At 42.4% G+C, this 20,523-nt stretch overlaps 1 protein-coding gene across 1 annotated transcript in view; it reads left to right on the top strand.

Moving 5' to 3' along the window:
* The window catches only part of BEND4 (BEN domain containing 4), a 31,837-nt gene extending 12,016 nt beyond the window's left edge, over positions 1 to 19,821 (top strand). The window contains exons 3-5 of the mRNA XM_055435109.2: positions 12,981 to 13,072; positions 15,820 to 16,060; positions 19,604 to 19,821. Coding sequence (XP_055291084.2) covers positions 12,981 to 13,072; positions 15,820 to 16,060; positions 19,604 to 19,821 — 551 coding nt within the window. The remainder of the gene's footprint in view (positions 1 to 12,980; positions 13,073 to 15,819; positions 16,061 to 19,603) is intronic.
* Positions 19,822 to 20,523: the final 702 nt, after the last annotated feature.

Here is a 20,523-nt window from a genome sequence, read left to right as displayed (position 1 = left end):
TGCCAAACCAAAAGTTTACTTTTCTTCTGTCCTTTCATTTAAAACATTTCCCAAGTAGTGCTGAGGTTTGGCTCAGAATATCTTGGAGTTAGATTGAGTGCAGTTTGTCCTGTGGGAAACAAACAAGAGGTGAAGTAAATCCATTTTTGGTTGTTGCAGTTGAGCTCTGGAGTTAGGTGCAAAGTCTTGGCATTGTCCCTGCCAGGCAGACTGATTACAGGAGAGAGACTGGCGGAACCCAGAAGAACGCAGTAGAACCAGAGCCCTATTGGTTTCTCCCGGTCAGAGAGATATGAGTGCAGCTAAAAGACTGGAATTTTGCAACTTTCACAGTTGTGTGAATTATGATCCATTAACTATGGGTTTTAATACCAAAAGGGTATGTTGCATCTTACTCCCCACTGCCATTTCATTAGGGGAGAACACGGTGTCCTGGGGGTCAGCCACCTGCAGATTCTTCAATTAGCCATTCAGAACTGCAGGTAAGGGTTTCACAGTGCATGGACAGGTGACACACATGAGGAGTATTGTTGCCCAGTTCCTAATCCTGGATATTTGGCAAGCCATCTGTCCTTGATAAACTTATTGAGCAAATTTGGGGTTCACTCCACCTGCTTTTTCCTGAATCTGTACAGGTGAAATGTCTATGTCAGGAGTAAATCATTGCTGGCCTGCCACTAACTGTCCTTTTCTACTGCCCGGGAAAACAAACATGCTACAATTTCTTGAGTCCTCTTGCTGGTCAGACATTGAATGACTTGTTGAAAGTGGGCTAATGATCACCACTGTTAGTGTAAACACCGACACTGTGAAGACTCACTCCCATGAGCTTGAATGAGTAGCCATTCTGCATAGAGAACCTTGATTGCTTTAATTAGTCCACTTGTTGTTCAGTCACTTAGTTCTGTCCGACTCTGTGTGACCCCATAAACTTCAGCACCCCAGGCTTCCCTGTCCTTCACCATCTCCTGGAGCTTGTTTAAACTCATGTCCATCGAGTTGGTGATGCCATCCAACCATCTCATCCTCTGTCGTCCCCTTCTCCTCCTGCCTTCAATCTTTCCCAGCATCAGGGTCTTTTCTAATGAGTCGACTCTTCCCATCAGGTGGCATTCAGTTTCAGCATCAGTCCTTCCAATGAATAGTCAGGTTTGATTTCTTTTAGGTTTGACTGGTTTGATCTCCTTGCAGTCCAAGGGATTCTTCAAGAGTCGTCTCCAGCACCATAGTTCAAACGCATCAATTCTTTGGCGCTCAGCTTTCTTTATGGTCCAGCTCTCACATCCATACATGACTACAGGAAAAACCATAGCTTTGACTAGACAGACTTTTGTTGGCAAAGTAAAGTCTCTGCTTTTTAATATGCTGTCTAGGTTGGTCATATTTTTTCTTCCAAGGAGCAATCGTCTTTTAATTTTGTGGCTGCAGTCACCATCTGGCAGTGATTTTGAAGCCCCAAAAAATAAAGTTCATCACTGTTTTCTATTGTTTCCCCATCTATTTGCTGTGAAGTGATGGGACTGTATGCAATGATCTTTGTTTTTTGAATGTTGAATTTTAAGCCAGCCTTTTCACTCTCCTCTTTGACCTTCATCATAAGGCCCTTTAGTTCCTCTTTGTTTTCTGCCATTAGGGTAGTGTCTTCTGCATATCTGAGATTGTTGATGTTACTCCAGCAATCTTGATTCCAGCTTTTGCTTCTTCTTCCAGCCCAGCATTTCTCACAATGTACTCTGCATATAAATTAAATAAGCAGGGTAACAGTATACAGCCTTGATGTACTCCTTTCCACGTTTTGAACCAGTCCATTGTTATAGGTCTGGTTCTAATTGTTGCTTCTTGATCTCCATACAGGTTACTTAGGAGGCAGGTCAGGTGGTCTGGTATCCCCATCTCTTTCAGAATTTTCCACAGTTTGTTGTGATCCACACAGTCAAAGGCTTTAGTTAGTGAAGCAGAAGAGGATGTTTTTCTGGAATTCTCTCCAATTTGATCTCTGATTTCTCTGTCTTTTCTAAATCCATCTTGAACATCTGGAAGTTCTTAGTTCACATAATGGTGAAGTTGGGCTTGGAGAATTTCGAGCATTACTTTGCTGGCATGTGAAATGAGTACAATTGTATGGTAGTTTGAACATTCTTTGGCATTGCCCTTCTTTGGGTTTGGAATGAAAACTGACCTTTTCGAGTCCTGTGGTCACTGCTGAGTTTTCCATATTTGCTGGCATATTGAATGCAGCACTTTAACAGCATCATGTTTTAGGACTTGAAATAACTCAGCAGGAATTCCATCACCTACACTAATTTTGTTCGTAATGATGCTACCTAAGGCCCACTTGACTTCACATTCCAGAATGTCTGGCTCTAGGTGAGTGACCACACCATCGTGGTTATCTGGGTTTTAAGATCTTTTCTGTATTGTTCTGTGTATTCTTGCCATCTCTTCTTAATATCTTCTGTTAGTTCTATACCACATCTGTCCTTTCTTGTGCCCATCTTTGCATAAAATGTTCCTTTAGTATCTCTGATTTTCTTGACGAGATCTCTAGTCTTTCCTATTCTATTGTTTTCCTCTATTTCTTTGCATTGATCACTGAGGAAGGCTTCCTTATCTCTCCTTGCTGTTCTTTGGAACTCTGCATTCAGTTGGGTATATGTTTCCCTTTCTCCTTTGCCTTTCACTTCTCTTTTCTCAGCATTTGTAAGGCCTCCTAAGACAGCCATTTTGCCTTTATGCATTTCTTTTTCTTGGGGATGGTTTTGATCACCACCTCCTGTATAATGTCACAAACCTCCATCCATAGTTCTTCAGGGACTCTATCAGATCTAGTCCCTTGAATCTATTTGTCACTTCCGCTGTGTAATCATAAGGGATTTGATTTAGGTCATACTAAAGGAGATCAGTCCTGAATATTCATTGGAAGGACTGATGCTGAAGCTGAAATTCCAGTACTTTGGCCACCTGATGCAAAGAACTGACTCAGTGGAAAAGACCCTGATGCTGGGAAAGATTGAAGGTGGGAAAAAAGGGGGACAACAGAGGATAAGATGGTTGGATGGTATCACCGAATCAATGGACATGAGTTTGAGTAAACTCTGGGAGTTGGCAATAGACAGGGAGGCCTGGCGTGCTGCAGTCCATGGGGTTACAAAGAGTCAGACACTTCTGAGCAACTGAAGTGAACTGATACCTTAATGGCCTAGTGGTTTTCCCCACTTTCTTCCATTTAAGTCCGAATTTTGCAATAAGAAGTTCATGATCTGAGCCACAATTAGTTCCTGGTCTTGTTTTTGCTGACTGTATGGAGCTTCTCCATCTGTGGCTACAAAAAATATAATCAGCCTGATTTCAGTGTTGGCCATCTGGTGATGTCTATGTGTAGAGTCTTCTCTTGTGTTGTTGGAAGAGGGTGTTTGCTATGACCAGTGCGTTCTCTTGACAAAACTCTATTAGCCTTTGCCCTGCTTCATTCCATACTCCAAGGCCAAATTTGCCTGTTACTCCAGGTGTTTCTTGACTTCCTACTTTTGCTTTCTAGTCCCCTATGATGAAAAGGACATCTTTTTTTGGTGTTAGTTCTAGAAGTCTTGTAAGTCGTCATAGAAATGTTCAACTTCAGCTTTTTCGGCATTAGTGGTTGGGCCGCAGACTTGGATTACTGTGATATCGTATGGCTTGCCTTGAGAATGAACAGAGATCATCTGTCGTTCTTGAGATTGTACCCAAGTACTGCAGCATTTCAGACTCTTGTTGACTAGAAGGGCTACTCCATTTCTTCTAAAGGATTCTTGCCCACAGTAGTAGATATAATGGTCATTGAATTAAATTCGCCCCTTCAGGTCCATTTTAGTTCACTGATTTCCTATATGTCGATGAGTTTAGTTTAGTCCAGACTGAAACTCAGCTATATAGGTAAACATCACTTTGTCCATTATGTTTAGTAAACAACAGTGGGAGATGCAGGAAAGGACCTGGAGCTTCCTTTTTGTGGGATCTGCCCTTGTGTCATAGGATCACTCTGCTTGCAGCCATGTAGGACGGATGAGTACGAAGGGCAGACGAGCATGCAGCAGTGAGCAGAGGGAATCAGCTGCAGGAGATGGCGGGGGCACCTGTTGTGGGTTGGAGTAAGGGTGGAGTTCCTTAGACACTTCCCTCTCTCCCGAGTCACGCTGTTGAGCAGCTCTGAGATTCCAGTTTCTTTTTGGTTTTCCCGAAAATAAGGCGTTCATACCTGGGAGTAGTTCTTGAACTAAGAATTCAAAAGAAATGAGTCTATTTAGTCTACAGGGGAAAGGTACTTTCAGCTATAAGAGGGGGACAGGAAGGCGACAGCCCTCACCTCAAGGAAAGAGACTGGGAAGAGGTGTTCTTTCCAGCACCGCCTGAGACAGCCTTGTTTACTGTATTATTTGTGAAACATCCAACAAAGTTGTATTGAGTATCAGCTACATGCAAGTGAGGGGCTTCTAGAAAGTACTCTCTAACTTACTTTCCAGAGTTATTTGCAGATGTAGGTAACTAAATATTTTATCCCAGGAGGTAGCATTAGCACATTTTCCTTTGTATTAGAAGTTACACTAGACACTACATCACACTAGAAATTACAAAGTCTTCAGAAGTTTAAACTTTTTAAAAGAAATAGGTTAAAAGATAAAAGTCACAAAAGGAAGATACTGGGTCAGGGATACAGAGAGCTAAGAGGTTATTAAAAGAAGAAAAATGATGGGCAGACATCTCAATGGAGAAGGTGTCAAGTTACAGTAGACACTTTTATTTAGAAAGCTTGCAGTCAGCACTGATTAAAGGGAACTCATAAGGAAGATGGGTATAAAATACCATATTTCATCTAATTTCAACCCTCATTGAATGTAAGACACACCAATAGTTTATGTTCCATTAAGAAGAAAAAACACTTCAAATCTTAATTGCCCTTTATAATTGTCTTTGAACACCAAGTTTAGGGATTTTAAAATATGATAAAATGTTGGTATTAAAAACATAAAAACCACTTCCAACAGTACTCTATACAAAATAGATAACCAACAAGGATCTGCTATGTAGAACCAGGAACTGTGCTCGATATTTTGTAATAACCTATATGGGAAAAGAATCTGGAAAAAAAAATACATGTATATATGTATACACACACATATTTATATGTAACTGAGGGCTTCCCAGGTGGCGCTAGTGGTAAAGAACCTACCTGCCAGTGTAGGAAGACATCAAAATGCAGGATTGATCCCTGGGTTAGGAAGATCTGCTAGAGGAGGGTGTGACAGCCCCCTCCAGTATTGTCTGGAGAATCCCATGGACAGAGGAGCCTGGCAGGTTACAGTCCATGGGGTCTCAAGAGTCGGACATGACTGAGTGACTTTCACTTTCATGCATATATAACTGAATAACTGTGCTGTATACCTGAAACTAACATGATATTGTTAATCAACTGATACTTCGATAAAATTTTAGAAATAATGATAACTCCCAAAGTAAAATAACTGTGACATTAAAAATACCTTGAAATTTTCTAAGTGTAGATAGAGGGAAGGTACACTTAACTGTTGATATTATTAAAGAACAGAATGCAGAGTTCCAAAGAATAGCAAGGAGAGATAAGAAAGCCTTCCTCAGCAATCAATGGAAATAAATAGAGGAAAACAACAGAATAGGAAAGACAAGAGATCTCTTCAAGAAAATGAGAGATACCAAGGGAACATTTCATGCAAAGATGGGCTCGATAAAAAACAGAAATGGTATGGACCTAACAGAAGCAGAAGATATTAAGAAGAGGTGGCAAAAATACACAGAAGAACTGTAAAAAAAGATCTTCACGACCAAGATGATCACAATGGTGTGATCACTCACCTAGAGCCAGACATCCTGGAATGTGAGGTCAAGTGGGCCTTAGAAAGTATCACTACGAACAAAGTTAGTGGAGGTGATGGAATTCCAGTTGAGCTATTTCAAATCTTGAAAGATGATGCTGTGAAAGTGCCACACTCAATATGCCAGCAAATTTGGAAAACTCAGCAGTGGCCACAGGACTGGAAAAGGTCAGTTTTCATTCCAGTCCCAAAGAAAGGCAATGCCAAAGAATGCTCAAACTACGGCACAATTAGACTCCTCTCACACGCTAGCAAAGTAATGCTCAAAATTCTCCAAGCCAGGCTTCAGCAATATGTGAACTGTGAATTTCCAGATGTTCACTGGTTTTAGAAAAGGCAGAGGAACCAGAAATCAAATTGCCAACATCCGCTGGATCATGGAAAAAGCAAGAGAGTTCCAGAAAAACATCTATTTCTGCTTCATTGACTGTGCCAAAGCCTTTGACTGTGTGGATCACAACAAACTGTGGAAAATTCTGAAAGAGATGGGAATACCAGACCACGTGATCTGCCTCTTGAGAAACCTGTATGCAGGTCAGGAAGTAACAGTTAGAACTGGACTTGGAACAACAGAATGGTTCCAAATAGGAAAAGGAGTACGTCAAGGCTGTATATTGCCACCCTGCTCATTTAACTTATATGCAGAGTACATTATGAGGAACGCTGGGCTGGAAGAAGCACAAGCTGAAATCAAGATATATCAATAACCTCAGATACGCAGATGACACCACCCTTATGGCAGAAAGTGAAGAGGAACTCAAAAGCCTCTTGATGAAAATGAAAGAGGAGAGTGAAAAAGTTGGCTTGAAGCTCAACATTCAGAAAACTAAGATCATGGCATCTAGTCCCATCACTTCATGGGAAATAGATGGGGAAACAGTGGAAGCAGTGTCAGACTTTATTTTAGGCGGCTTCAAAATCACTGCAGTTGATGATTGCAGCCATGAAATTAAAAGACACTTACTCCTTGGAAAGAAAGTTATGACCAACCTAGATAGCATGTTAAAAAGCAGAGACATTACTTTGCCAACATAGGTCCTAGGTCTAGTCAAGGCTATGGTTTTTCCCGTGGTCATGTATGAATGTGAAAGTTGGACTGTGAAGAAAGCTGATCACTGAAGAATTGATGCTTTTGAACTGTGTTGTTGGAGAAGACTCTTGAGAGTCCCTTGGACTGCAAGGAGATCCAACCAGTCCATTCTAAAGGAGATCAATCCTGGGTGTTCATTGGAAGGACTGATGCTAAAGCTGAAACTCCAATACTTTGGCCACTTCATGCGAAGAGTTGACTCACTGGAAAAGACTGATGCTGGGAAGTATTGGGGGCAGGAGGAGAAGGGGATGACAGAGAATGAGATGGCTGGATGGCATCACCGACTTGATGGACATGAGTTTGAGTGAACTCCGGGAGTTGGTGGTAGACAGGGAGGCCTGGCGTGCTGTGATTCATGGGGTTGCAAAGAGTCAGACAGGACTGAGAGACTGAACTGAACTTTTTTAAACGTACATTTTTGATCATCCAAATTTGTAACTCCAAACAAAATTAATGTTCACATTTTACAGAGCTAGTTTATTACCCTTTTCCACCCTCAAAATATTGTCGATTCTTATTATTCACTGTAGTTCTGTGCAGCCTCAGGTTGCAATGTTTTTGTCAACCAGTCAATTCATAACCTCGTTTTTAGTATCTTTTTTTTTTTTAAGAGGCCTTATTTAATATATAGTGCTGGTCGGTTGACACTGAATTCACAGCCCTGTGACTCACATCTGAACAAAGCTTATCTAATACACATCTTCCCCTTGAAGTACATCACAGCGTCATGCTCAGGAACACTAGACAGCACTTCATCTCTACGTTTGGGACCCCTTTTAAACCGCAAAATCACCACGCAGGAAAAGCACAAAAATGAAAAAAATATGACACTAACTCGACCATGAAAAGAACCCTCATTATCCTATGAGGGCTGAAACAGGTGGGCAGAATGTATCCCTGTTCAGCCTCAACTTGGAGTGTGTGATTCCAGCAGCTCGGGGCCTGCCAAAGTCCACCAGCGCCAGCAAGAGCACCCCAAATTTGAATTTGACCATTACAAATTCATGTCAGTGAGTCGTGTGTGTGTGCTTTGCGACCTATAGACTGTAGCCCACCAGGCTCCTCTGCCCGTGGGATTCTCCAGGCGAGAATACTTGAGTGGGTTGCCAAGCCTTCCTCCAGGGGATCTTCCCGACCCAGAGATCGAGCCTGAGTCTCTCATGTCTCCTGCGTTGGCAGGTAGGTTCTTTACCACTAACGCCACCTGGGAAATCCATTAGTGAGTAGGCTAATGTACAGTCTGCAAACAATGAGGATCAATTATACTAATTCACAAGGCTACACGCTAGAGAATTAACCTTGAATTATGCAGTCTGATCTTAAGTAAGGATATTCTAGGAAGATTTTAAAAAGATAGATCAGTGTCCGTTTCTGAATAACTAGTTTTGCGAGAAGAAAAAGCCCTCGGAGTAGCTGCAGTGTCTCTGTGCTAGCGCCTTACCATGCTTGCAGGGCCCTCCGGCTCACAAGTGCCAGAAGTGCCTGTAGGGGAAGGCTCAGGTCGGCTTCCGGTCCTGAGAAACACGGTGATCGTATTTCATGCGGGCATTCTAGGGAGAATGAGGAGACACAAATATGTTCTGAGGAAAAAGAAATTAGAGCAAGTGGTAGGAACAGAGGACTAAACAATTGAGTTCTTTGACTTAGAATTTTGTAAAAGTCACACAACTCTTGCTGTAAGTGAGACTGGGACACGAAAGAGCATGTGCTGAAGAAAATGGCTTTAGAGTCAAACCTGGGTTTGGATTTCTGCTCCTGCTACTTGTTAGCAGTGGTTTGGGCAAATTCTGTAACCATTCTGAGCCTCAGTTTCTGTTTTCTGTAGCATGAGGTTAGTAACGCTTTAATGCTGAAGTATTAAGTTCATCACGTAACAACACAGTGCCTGCCAGATCTTCTAGGAGACACTCCATACAAAGCAACCTTAAGAGGCCGAGAGGGACACTGTCCTGTGCCTGAGAATACAGGTCTTAAGTGGCTTTCTTAGGTTGGTGGTGGTGGTCTTAACCATGTAAAGAGGTCAGCATTCAGTTAGTTACCCAGGTGGGGAACTTCAGCTCCATTCATAAGCATCTCTGTTCCTATTTCATGTCAGTCTTCTGTCCTCTGGGTTCCACCTTGTATGTGCCCATCGGTATGGAGTCCTCCTCTCTCTCCCCAGGGCTTTCATCCATGTCTGACTCACAGCATGGCCTCTTGCAGTGTCTGTTCAGTCCCAAGCTCTCCCAGTTGAAAAAGCCCACATCACCCTCTGCTGAATGCCTCTTGGCTTCACGTGGTCCATGGAGTGAATTCCAGCACCTTTAGTGTGGCACAACGTGATGTCCTTCACTACCTGAGTCCTCCTGTTCATTTCTGGAGGCTCACCCCTCAGTTCCCACCACACCCCAAGTGCTCCAACCCCTCTGGACAGTCCGTGATTCCCAAGCCTCTATGCACTTGATTCTGCGTGCTCAGTCACTCAGTCATGTCTGACTCTTTGCAATGCCGTGGACTGTAGCCTGCCAGGCTCCTCTGTCCATGGAGTTTTCCAGGCAAGAATACTGAGTGGGTTGCCATTTCCTTCTCCAGGGAATCTTCTAAACCAGGGATCAAACCCACGTCTCCTGCACTGGCAGGCAGATTCTTTACCACTTGCTTCTAGTCTTCCCTTAACTCCTGCTGTCCCTGCAGTCTAAGGACATGCCCTCCTTTTTCCCCCACTCGAACTCCTACTCATCCTTCAGTACCCCAGTCAGGTGACACTTCCCTAACAGACCCATCCCCCAGTTCCCAGGCAGAATTGGCCACTTTCTATAGCACGTCATGCTTGCTTCTGTTGAAGGCAGTAGCAGGGCAGGTTTTTACTCTTTGTCTCTCTTGGTGTCTTGGTACAAGGAGAGGCAGGCCATGTAAGGTTCTTGAGGGCAGAGACTTAAGTCAGAGTCATCCTGTATCCCTGATTCCAGCCCAGTTTCAGGCATGTTCTATTATAGCATTGATACATATCAGTTAAATTAATCAGAGAGAACATTTTCATTATCAAGAGAATAGCCATGTGTCTGTAGGCTGAGTAATACTTAAAGCTCACTGTTTATTTCTAGATGTTTACAATTTGGGAACTTATACTCTCCAGAGACAGTGTGACTGGGACAGACACTTAAAGGTGGTACAGCACACAGATGGCGTGCTTGTCAGTATGGCAAATAATTTCAGTCTCCCTATGAAATAGTATGTGCTGTATTTCCAGTAATTGTTTTGAGTCTTTAAAAACAATGATATAGCAGAATAGATTAAATAATGCTGAATGAACAAGAGAAGCTGATCAAGATGTTAATGCAATGACCTGCCGGGAAAATTAGGTACTTGGCACCCAAGCACCCTTAACAAGGGCAAAAACAGCAGTTTGCCGTGGAAGAACCTTACTTAACAAGTCTTTCGGACAATACAACAGCCAGCTCTGCAGAGTTGATTTAAGTAGCTGGACCTGAGCCTTGTCCTCAGTGTTCCTGGCTTCAGCCCTGTGCCCAGATATCAGCCCACAGGACCCAGTTGCCTTCAGTAGAGCCCCATGGCCGGTAAATGCAGGTGAAATTCCATTTTCTTCCAGAATGTTTGGGTCAGCTGGCCTTGCTCAGAGGTTAGCACTGCTGCCTGAATATTGGGGGTGTAGAGATGGGAGAGTCTGCCTCTGAGCCTATATAGGCAACACTGAAGGTCATAGATGGCAAAGGAAGGGGAAATAACAGTTATGTAGACATTCTTTGAACAACTTTACAGTTATTGTGGTCCATGCCCACTGTAGAAATTTTTTTAAATCGGTCTTTACAAGGATGGTAAAGGACAAAGTTTTTAATTATTTTAAATTAATTTTTAAAAATAATTTTAATTTTAAAATCATTTTTAATTATGATGCTCTGGTTTATCTCTTTCCAGTCTCTTCTCTTTGCACATAATTATTTTTAACACGGTTGAGATCACACTGAATATTCAGTTTTATAAGCATTTTGCTCTTAAACATTTTTTCTGTAAACATATGTAAAATATGGATAAAGTAGGAAAAGGAGTTCCATTCAAATCCTAATCAGTCAGTGAGTATTTACAGGTTTTACTAAAACTTCCAAACTAAATCCAGAACACCTCACACGTTGCTTGGCGATGCAGTGACATCTGTGCAGTTGCATTGCTGCTGCCGAAACCCTCATATTTGGCAATGCGTAGAAGAGACTCAGACACAGAAGCTAAATGGAGTCCCGAAGGCCAGATAGTCAGTGAAAAGCCGGAACTCAATGGCAAACCTGTTTCCTGTCTCCATTAGCTTCTCAAGTCTTCTGCTTTTTTCCTGTAATCAATCCGTTTTCAGAAGATTCATTCTTCCTCACTATGGCATCAGCAAGTGGGTTGGACTGTTTGTTTATGGAACTCTAGTAATGTGGGAAATTACTGTTTGTCATTCAGTTAACTTGCTCAAACTTTTCCGTGAGCTTTACATACCCAAGCAGAAATGGTATGGTTTAGAAAGTGGATTTTCTAGCTCTCAGTGACTCAAACTCTCTACTCAGCCATATCCAGGGTACAAGTGTCTGTCAGAACATAGAACTCTTCTCCAGTAAGTGCACCCCTTAAGAGGAATTTGGGCGAGATCTGGCAGAATTGTAAATCACAGGATTTAGTTACATCAGGATAGACTTTAAAGTGAGTTAGGCTTTTAATAGAGTGGTAAAATTAGACATACTTGACAGGTTTTATTAAATTTAGGCTTAGTAAAAGTCCTGCTTCAAACTGAAACACATATGCCTTCTTTTTGTTGACTTTTGTGGTTGTCCCCAAAATGCTTCTTTAATTTAAAGAATATATTCAGATGACTATGCAAGAGTGACCTGTGACACCAATGTGTAAGACAAATCTGTAAGGATGTTATTTAAGAAAATATTTCTTGGCAAGAAGAAAAATTTCCTAACCTACTTCTACTTATCATTCAAATTCTCCCAAAGGATGTTGATACAGTGTTTGATTTCTTATGTTGCAGTGTAATGTCACCTAAAAAAAACCCAGAGCTATTAGCAGGAGATAAAGATGATAACTTCAGTTTGCTCTCTTAAAAAAAAAAGTGAGAAAAAAAGTGAAGAAAACTCAGTGATAATACTTTAAAATTAGGGTTTAGGTTAAATATTTACTATTTTCTCTAACGTGACAAAAACATCCTAAGAAAACACATAGCCAGGACAGATAATGCCAGTGATCCATGACAATTAGGTTATTAACTAAGCTACTGAAACCTGTAAAAGCAATTAGTTAATACTCCAGAAAGGGCTCTAATAAAAATCTTAAGATGTAAGAATTATTTCTGCAGTGGTACAAAAATATGTCAGGCTCTATATTGAGCTCATGTGTTCAGTTTTATTGTAATTATTCAATAGTTCTATAAGACTATGCCTCAAAAAATATAGTACAACAGTTAATGATATACATACTAACTGAATCAGAACTGGACCAGATCAGGTGAGTGTCTAGAGGGATGAGCTACATGGTCACGCATGTCCATGTCAGGAAGCAGGGCTAAAGTGCATGACTTACTGCTTTCCTAAAGAACTAGGGATGAATGGCACTAGTAATGAGCATTGTATCAATGTTGAATGAGTGAAACATTATAGTCTTCAGTATCTTAATTTTCAAAAGCACCATCGGGTGCTCATGTTACAACTTGAATCAAAGAAAACATGCTTGTTCTGTGAATTGTTCAATGTGACATCATTATTATTGACCCAAATTCATCTTAGAGTCAGTTTGACTTAAATTGTGCTGAACCCAAAATTTCTCCCCAAATTGTAGCATCTGTTCCATGTATACAAACTGAAATAACTGCGGATGTCAAATCAAAGAAGATTCTATTTCCTTTAGAAAATGAGTTGTGTTTTTTTTTTTAAGATGTTTACATCAAAAATCTTTTTAAATCTTTAAAGCTTTCTATTTTCCCAGAACAGTTCAGCTCATGTGCAATTGTTGCAATTTCTTCCACCCAGTGCCCTGCCAGACCGTCTTAGATTACCTGAAGATGGTGCTCCAGCACCACAACCAGCTCATGATACCACAGCCAGCTGACCAGCCAACCGAGGTAGGTCTCCAGTGGCAAGGTAAATGGTGCACCATCTGGAATGTCCTTAAGATGAAGCATCTCGGTACTTTAACCATCTATACCCCAGAACAGATTGGCTAACAGAAGACATGGTAACTCTGAGGTTTATGAGTGAGTTTATATCCTGTGGAGAAAGGTGATGCATCATGAAGTACATTCACCTCTGTACTCTGAGGGGGAGAAACAGAAGTTTAATATTGTGGGCAAGTCTTCCACCATTCTTTTGGCTCAGAGGGACCTGAAATGGGAGAACCCACCTGTCATTCCCTCAGGCAGAGACTGTTTGTTCCAAGTCTTCGCACTCTGAAAATCAGCCCTTCTTTGATGCTCCCTCCCTCCCTCAACGATTATCTTTTCTTTCTCCTTCCATCACCCAAAGCACCCTGCGGCACTTTCATCCTAATACAACGCATCCTGCTCCTTGAACGGTAGGTTCAGGTCTCAGCCCCATTGCCTGTCGTTGAAGGCACTTGCTGAATGGTAACCTCAGTGATGAAACCCTTGAAAGACTGGTCTGTATTCTTTTCTCCACTCTTATTTCCGTTTGCTCTGCCCCCACCCTGCCCTGTCTGTAGCCTGGCTCCACCTCCACTCCTTATCAGAATGCTCTGAGAGAGCTGCCCCCCGCCCCACCCCAGGCTACTCTGCCACTTGTCCCGTCCAGGGGCCCGTTTTCCCAGCCCTCATCATCCCCAGAGCCTCGCCGTTCCTCCCCGCTGCACCTGCTCTCTTTCTCTGGGCCTTTGGGTCAGGACTCTGTTCTGGTTCCCCATTCCTTTTTTTTTTTTCTTTCTTTCTCTCCTTATTTTATTTTTGACTGTGCTGGGTCTTCATTGCTGTGCATGGGCTTTCTCCAGTTGAGGCAAGCAGGGACTACTCTTCATTCTGGTGTGTGGGCTTCGCATTGTGGTGGCTTCTCTTGTTGCATCTCCCAGGCTCAAGAGTATAGGCTCAGTGGTTGTGGCTCATGGGTTTAGTTGCTCTGCAGTGTGTGGAATCTTCCCAGACCAGGGGTCGAACCTGTGTCCCCTGCACTGGGAGCACAGAATCTTAACCCGTGGACACCAGGGGAGTCCCTGCAGTAGTCATTCAACAGATGTTCATTGCACCTACTGTGTGACAGACACTGTTCCTCGTTAGTATCTGCCTCCTCCATCCCCCAACCATAACCTTCTGTTCCTTATCTTTGTGGAGGACATCTTGTTTCACCTGGGAATCGGCCGCACCTCGATCCCCCGTAGCCTGGCTCACGGTATTGGTGGCCTAACCCCCCTAGTCTTGTGTCTTTCACCCTTGCTCTTCTGTCTGCACTGCCACACATGCCAGTCAACCCTCCGTATCGCCCCTCCTGCCATGAAACAGCAGTCTGGGCTAAGGGGCCCTTAGGAACCTCTGGGCTCCTGCCCATCTTTTGATCATATGTAGGACACAGCCAAGGGCTGGTTTATGCTCCCAAATACTCATAGGTTAAACCTATGATAACTTAGTTCTTCCTCTCAGTTTAAGTAACTTGCTCAAGAAACACCAAATAAGATGCAGAACTGAGTTCAAACCCAAACTGACTAAATTCAAGCCCTGTCCCTCAGTTGCTTCTTATAAAAAGGACACTCAGTCGCACTCCTGCTGCTTCACGGGAGTATGGAGCTGCGGTGATGAGTTTCTGTGGGTATAATGCAGTGACAGTTTCGTAGCTGTATCTGCTGCCTCTTCCTTTCCTGTTGGCTCCTAGACCATTTGCCCTTCTCAGACCTTAAGTGAACAGAGCACTTTTTAAAATAAAAACCTGTGAGACCCAAATAGTGCCAGTTTATAACCTATAGTAAATTTGCAAAGTTGTAAAACTGAATGAGTTTCCCTTCTTTATTTTGTACACCTTAATTACTGGGGAAGAAGTACATTTAAACTGAGATCATGGGTTAATTAATTTGTCCTGGACTGTAGAATTTTATGGACAACCAGAACTAAAATAATGGTTTTGTAGGTGCAGTTGACTAAACATGGCTTATAAATGTTACAGAAATTCCTATAATTAGTCCCATTGCAGCTATTTAGCCTGGGAATTTTATAGCAGACATAAATTATAAAGGTAAAAAGTAAGTAAAATTTTGAGTTGATAAAATAGTGGCATTTACAGAAGCTATAATTTGAGGAAACTTGTTTTGCATTATTATTAGTGATTTTTTTTTCCTGTTTCCACAATTCCACTTTTTCTAAATTCACTTTTTAATGTTGTTTCACAGAAATGCAGCAGCTATCATATATTAGGTACATTAAACACACGAAAAAAATGGAAATAACCCACCAACGTCATTTCTGAAAGTACTTAACCGCCAACCAAAGGATGAGGAGACCTGTTTGATCACACTCTTCAAAGTCGTTTTTGCATACTTTAATAGATTGAAAAGGAAAGTTACAGGTTATATTTAAATTGTGTTTCCTGTCATTGGATCTTGACACGTTTTAACCTACCTGTTAAAATGCAAGTTATAAATAGCTCCTCTTTCAAAGGTGTTCATTAAACCTCATTGGCTCTTGTTATAGAAAATGCAAATGTAATTTGAAAAGTGCCCGTTTTGAGAGTGAGCAATTACTTGTGCTCTTCAGTACCTGGTTCATTGTCAGCATAGCCACTTGGTTAAAAAGCATGTTTGCCTTTGAAATGGAGATCACCCAGGCTGCCGGCTGGCCAGCTAAGTAGGTAATGAGAAAATATTTCGCTTTTCCAGGGAAGCAAGCAGCTGTTGAACAACTATCCTGTCTACATAACGAGCAAACAGTGGGATGAGGCTGTAAATTCTTCAAAGAAAGATGGGAGGCGGCTCCTTCGATACCTCATCAGATTTGTTTTCACTACCGATGAGCTTAAGTACTCATGCGGCCTTGGAAAAAGGAAAAGGTCAGTGCAGTCAGGAGAGACAGGTCCTGAAAGACGCCCTCTGGATCCAGTTAAAGTAACATGCCTCCGAGGTACTGCATCCTTCCGCTCAGTGTCCATCTGTGATCTCATTTCACCGCATTGGCTGTGGCTCCCCGTGCAAGTGTTCAGCCTTGACTGTATTTTGGTTTTTTTCCGCTGAGAATTTATAGGCTTCATGTAGCCCATATCTTTGGTATCGAGAAGTTCTTTAAAAATTCTTTGTTTGCTTTAGCACTTAGTAGCATATAAGCACTGCATAGCACCTCATGTTTCACGCTTTAAGTTCAGATTTTCTTTGCTGCCTGGGAAGGCCACTTCCAGGAAAACTGGAACACTGGGTAAAGCACAGAGGAAAAGAAGACAGGATTTTAAAATTTACCCTGTTTTCATTTGAAGCCTATGGCACCCTCCCCCAGTCTTAAGCTACCCTTGTCGAGAATACTTGCCCCTGCTCCTTAAATTTATTTAGTTAATTTTCCATAGGCCTAAAGTATTTCTTACCCAGTCAGATTATGTTCTAGTTTTTTTAAAGTTTCTGTATTTAAAAAATACTGCCCAGGTAACACCATTTCATCACTATTAACAGCTGATTACTCTAGCTGATCCACAGTACAGATAGGCCAGGCAGAGGGTGAGGAAGAAGAAGCCAGATTGATTCGGTGGGTGCAAATCAGCACAGACAAGTAGAAACATTACAGTGCCAACATGAGCTCTATTTGCACCCGAAAAGTCCATATCAAAATATTAACTTGTATATAGTTCAAGAGTAATTTTATTGGTTGGAAAGATTTAATAATGATTTACTCCTGATAAGAATCAAAATATTTCCTGGTGAAGAAGTCACAGTGGAAAAACCTTATCACTGATAAGGCCTTCATCATCAGAAAGACACTCACTCCTGCCCCCCTCCCCTGATGCCCCCAGTGACGAAGGTGCATGTGCAGTATTTATTAGTAACAGAGATTCCCAGACCCACCCTGAACTTCTGATTCAGCGGGCCTGGGGTGAGGACAGGGGAGGCGTGCATTATTGCACCTCGTGACCACCCCAGGTGATTGATTCAAGTGACCCATGCTTGACAAAGCCACCTAGAATGAAGATACCAGTATTATTAATAACTTGGCACAGGTGCACTGGAGCTCCCCCTGTTGGCCAGTCTAAAAATTCCATTTAGAGTGGCTGGGTGATGGAAATTTCCAGTGTCTGTCTAGCCATAGGTTCCTTTTTTCCCCAATATCATTAGAGCAGATAGAGGTACCAGAGTGGGGGTAAGCTTAGCGGTGGTGGGGTGCGGGGGGAATCTGCTGAGAGCGTGTTCAGTATGTATTCAGGAATTTGCCCTGCGGCTTATGAAGAATCAGGATAAGGGGGCTCACTGTCCCTTTCCATAAATCCTTGTTAAACATTTTACATTTTAATGAGCAAGTCTGTGAAACTGAGGGATTAACTTAACATCCCAAAGCACTAGTGTTGCTTCCCTGGGAATGCTGCCAGGCCCGTTGGGATACCGATGCAGCCCAGGCTGCCCAATTAGAATATGTACTCTCCAGCACAGGAGAGCTGGGCAGGACGCACAGGCCTCCCCTGCCCATGGGTGGAGAAGGCATAGGCAGGAACTGCTGATGTGTCAGGGCAGCTAGTTAGAGCCCTTGTATCTGTCCCAAAGGCTGAAATCATGGGGCTTTCTTTGACCTAAATGGGATTCCCTTTCTGAAGGCTTAGGTGTGATGACTCCCAGGGTGACGTCAGCAAGTGTAGGAAGGCCAAGGAAGTTGCAGACATTTGGACACTTGAGGGATGGAGAGCAGGGTGCTTCAGGGACTGAAATTCTAGGCTGGCCTGTTTCCTGGGGTGGTTTGACTCCAGCAGGAAGAGGGGGTCAGTGACGTGACAATGCTTCCAGTCTGTGTAATAGAATGACCTCTACTTTGAGCTTGTAATCGTCTGGCACACTGTTGGGGAAGGGGAAAGTCCTGTCACAACAGTGAGTGCTAAGGAGGGGGCAGTGTAGGTATCACAGGGCAGCACATTCTCAGAGTGGCAGGGCTACAGCACTCTCAACAGTTAGCCCTGATTTCTGCTCATGGGTACTTTTCTTTCATTTCTTTATGTTCCTGTGAGAATGGGGCATCTGGACTGAGGTAGGGGAACTCCTTAAACAGATATGGAATACTTGTGAATACTTGAGGTGGGAAACCTGAGAAAGGCAGAGAGGAGTAGAAAACAGAATCCCTGACTTCTGGAGCTCATAGCCCCGCTGGAGGTGATCTGAGGACAATTACAGTTGTGAATAAGTGGGAACACAAGGAAAATAATAGGGAGAGATCTAGATATGTGAGCCCTAGTGGTCACATCTGCTTTCTCTCTGTTCAGCATTGCATGACCGTGACCTGGGTTCGAGGATGTAGGTGTCCTTCGGTGTTTCCTAGGCTTGCACCCCACCATCAGCCATCTGGTTCCTGACAATTTTGCAGGATGAGATGCTAAATAAACACAGTTCTCACCCCAGGGAAGGCCACCAGAGCTGGGACTTGAACGAGATGAACGAGTCTCTCACCTCAGGCATGAAATTGAAGGGAATGCCCCTGTTATCTGCTAAGATAGACATCGTTCAGTTCATGAGATTTTTCTGGTCCAAGTTCTTAAAAGCATCAGCTTCTAAGGGCGAATAGGATCAGGGTTTCATAAATAAATTTCAGACAAATCCAATCCTATGACCAGAACCGTTGTCTTATAGAGGGATCAGTGCTGGAGAAGAAATGATATGTAAATAGCAGTCACCCTGAACTTTCAATCAGCTGTGCAAAAAAACACACACACACAGTTTGACTTAGGACTTTTTCCAGAATGCTCACTTCAGTTTTCAGATGCCCATGTTATTAATGAAATAGCTGTATGGGAACTCTGCATGTCCCCTGACTCTCTGAGAAAACAGGAAAGATTGATTTGAACTCAGCTGGAGGGAGGCCGAGATTGTTTCATTGGAGTCTTAGCTACTCTTTATACACTATCTCTTCCTAATTGTATCTGGTGAAATTAAATATTTAGAGGAAAACTCATCTAAAAAATTATTTGTCAGTACATGTATAATACAGATATCATAATTAGAGAAATAAATACAGCCTGTAATAATGTGGAAATCTCTTCTGAACCAAAACTTACGCCCGCTCTTACTGAGATATTTCTTGCATCTAATCTACAAATCAGTAGCTGGTTAAAGAATACCAGGCTAATGATACTTGCTGTGCTTCTGGAAAGAGTTAACATTCTAAAAATGTGGGCATGTAACAACAGGGTTTTGAACCTAGCATGGTACAGACCATGCCTCACAAATCAGATTTACCTTTTATAGCAAATGTGTCTTAGAGGGATCACTCACATAATTTTTATTTTTGCACATGAGTAGAAAATGTAGATGGTGTAAGTTTTAAAAGTTTAATAAGTGACGTCATCATGGCACTACATCTGATGTTCCATAAAGCTTTCCTTATAGAGCTGCTATTAAAGTTTAAGCATCCTTCCTGTCATCCACTGAAAAAACCAGCTGTTTCTTTCTCTCTCTTTTTTTTTTACTGTTATGTTTATCCCCACAGAATTCATTAGGATGCACTGTACCTCCAACCCTGACTGGTGGATGCCCTCAGAGGAGCAGATAAACAAAGTGTTCAGCGATGCTGTGGGTCATGCCCGGCAGGGGCGAGCCGTGGGCACTTTCCTGCACAACGGAGGCTCCTTTTATGAAGGGATCGATCACCAGCCTTCCCAGGATGAAGTCTTCAATAAAAATTCCCAGGATGGATCTGGTGATTAGTGGACAAAATCTTTCCATACGAGCAGCCAGTCCTCTCGAGTTCCAATGGTGAATGTTCTGTTGCCATCACTTTAGAATCCAAAGCATGTCACTCTGTCAGACTTTACACATCCTAAACCTTAACTCTCTTGACCTACTGCCAAACAGTTCCCAATACAAGCCCATTTTCGGGTTGTTTGAAAAGTGTATAGAGCCTGCAGAGATTTTCAGAATACTATATTGTACAAAGGAAAAACTACAGTTGATTTCAAATGATGACTAGTTAGATGGTGAGGGTGAGAAAAGATAGGTGAGTTCTTGGTCACCTGTCTGATACCTTCAGGTAAGCTCTGCTTCATGAGCAGGGCTGGTCCCCGTGGAGACTAGTTTGGTGCTCATGGGAGAAGGTGGAGACATGGCATTGTCCTGAGGGACAAGGAACAGGCATTCTCATTTTAATTCAGATAAGTTGTCTTTATGTTTTCCAAAGACTTGAATTTATACTTCTCAGCAAAGACATAGGATAGGTGACATTGTATGTTGTGTCTACATTGACAGAACCTGTTACTAAAAGAGAAACCAGAGATCAGAGGTCACCTCTAGACAATGATGAGTTGGAAGCTAGCTGTTACTCTCTGTTACTTTTTACCAAAAAATAAAATTTCTTCTGTGTTGATAAGGAAGGCACTATATGATCTCTGGAGGTGACAAACTGTAAAAGTT

This window comes from Moschus berezovskii, chromosome 5, assembly GCF_049115385.1.
Source record: "Moschus berezovskii isolate FMDL1 chromosome 5, NW_MosBer_1.0, whole genome shotgun sequence".
Taxonomy (NCBI): Eukaryota; Metazoa; Chordata; class Mammalia; order Artiodactyla; family Moschidae; genus Moschus; species Moschus berezovskii.
Note: the sequence above shows the minus strand (reverse complement) of the source record. Positions and strands in the feature narration are given on the sequence as shown.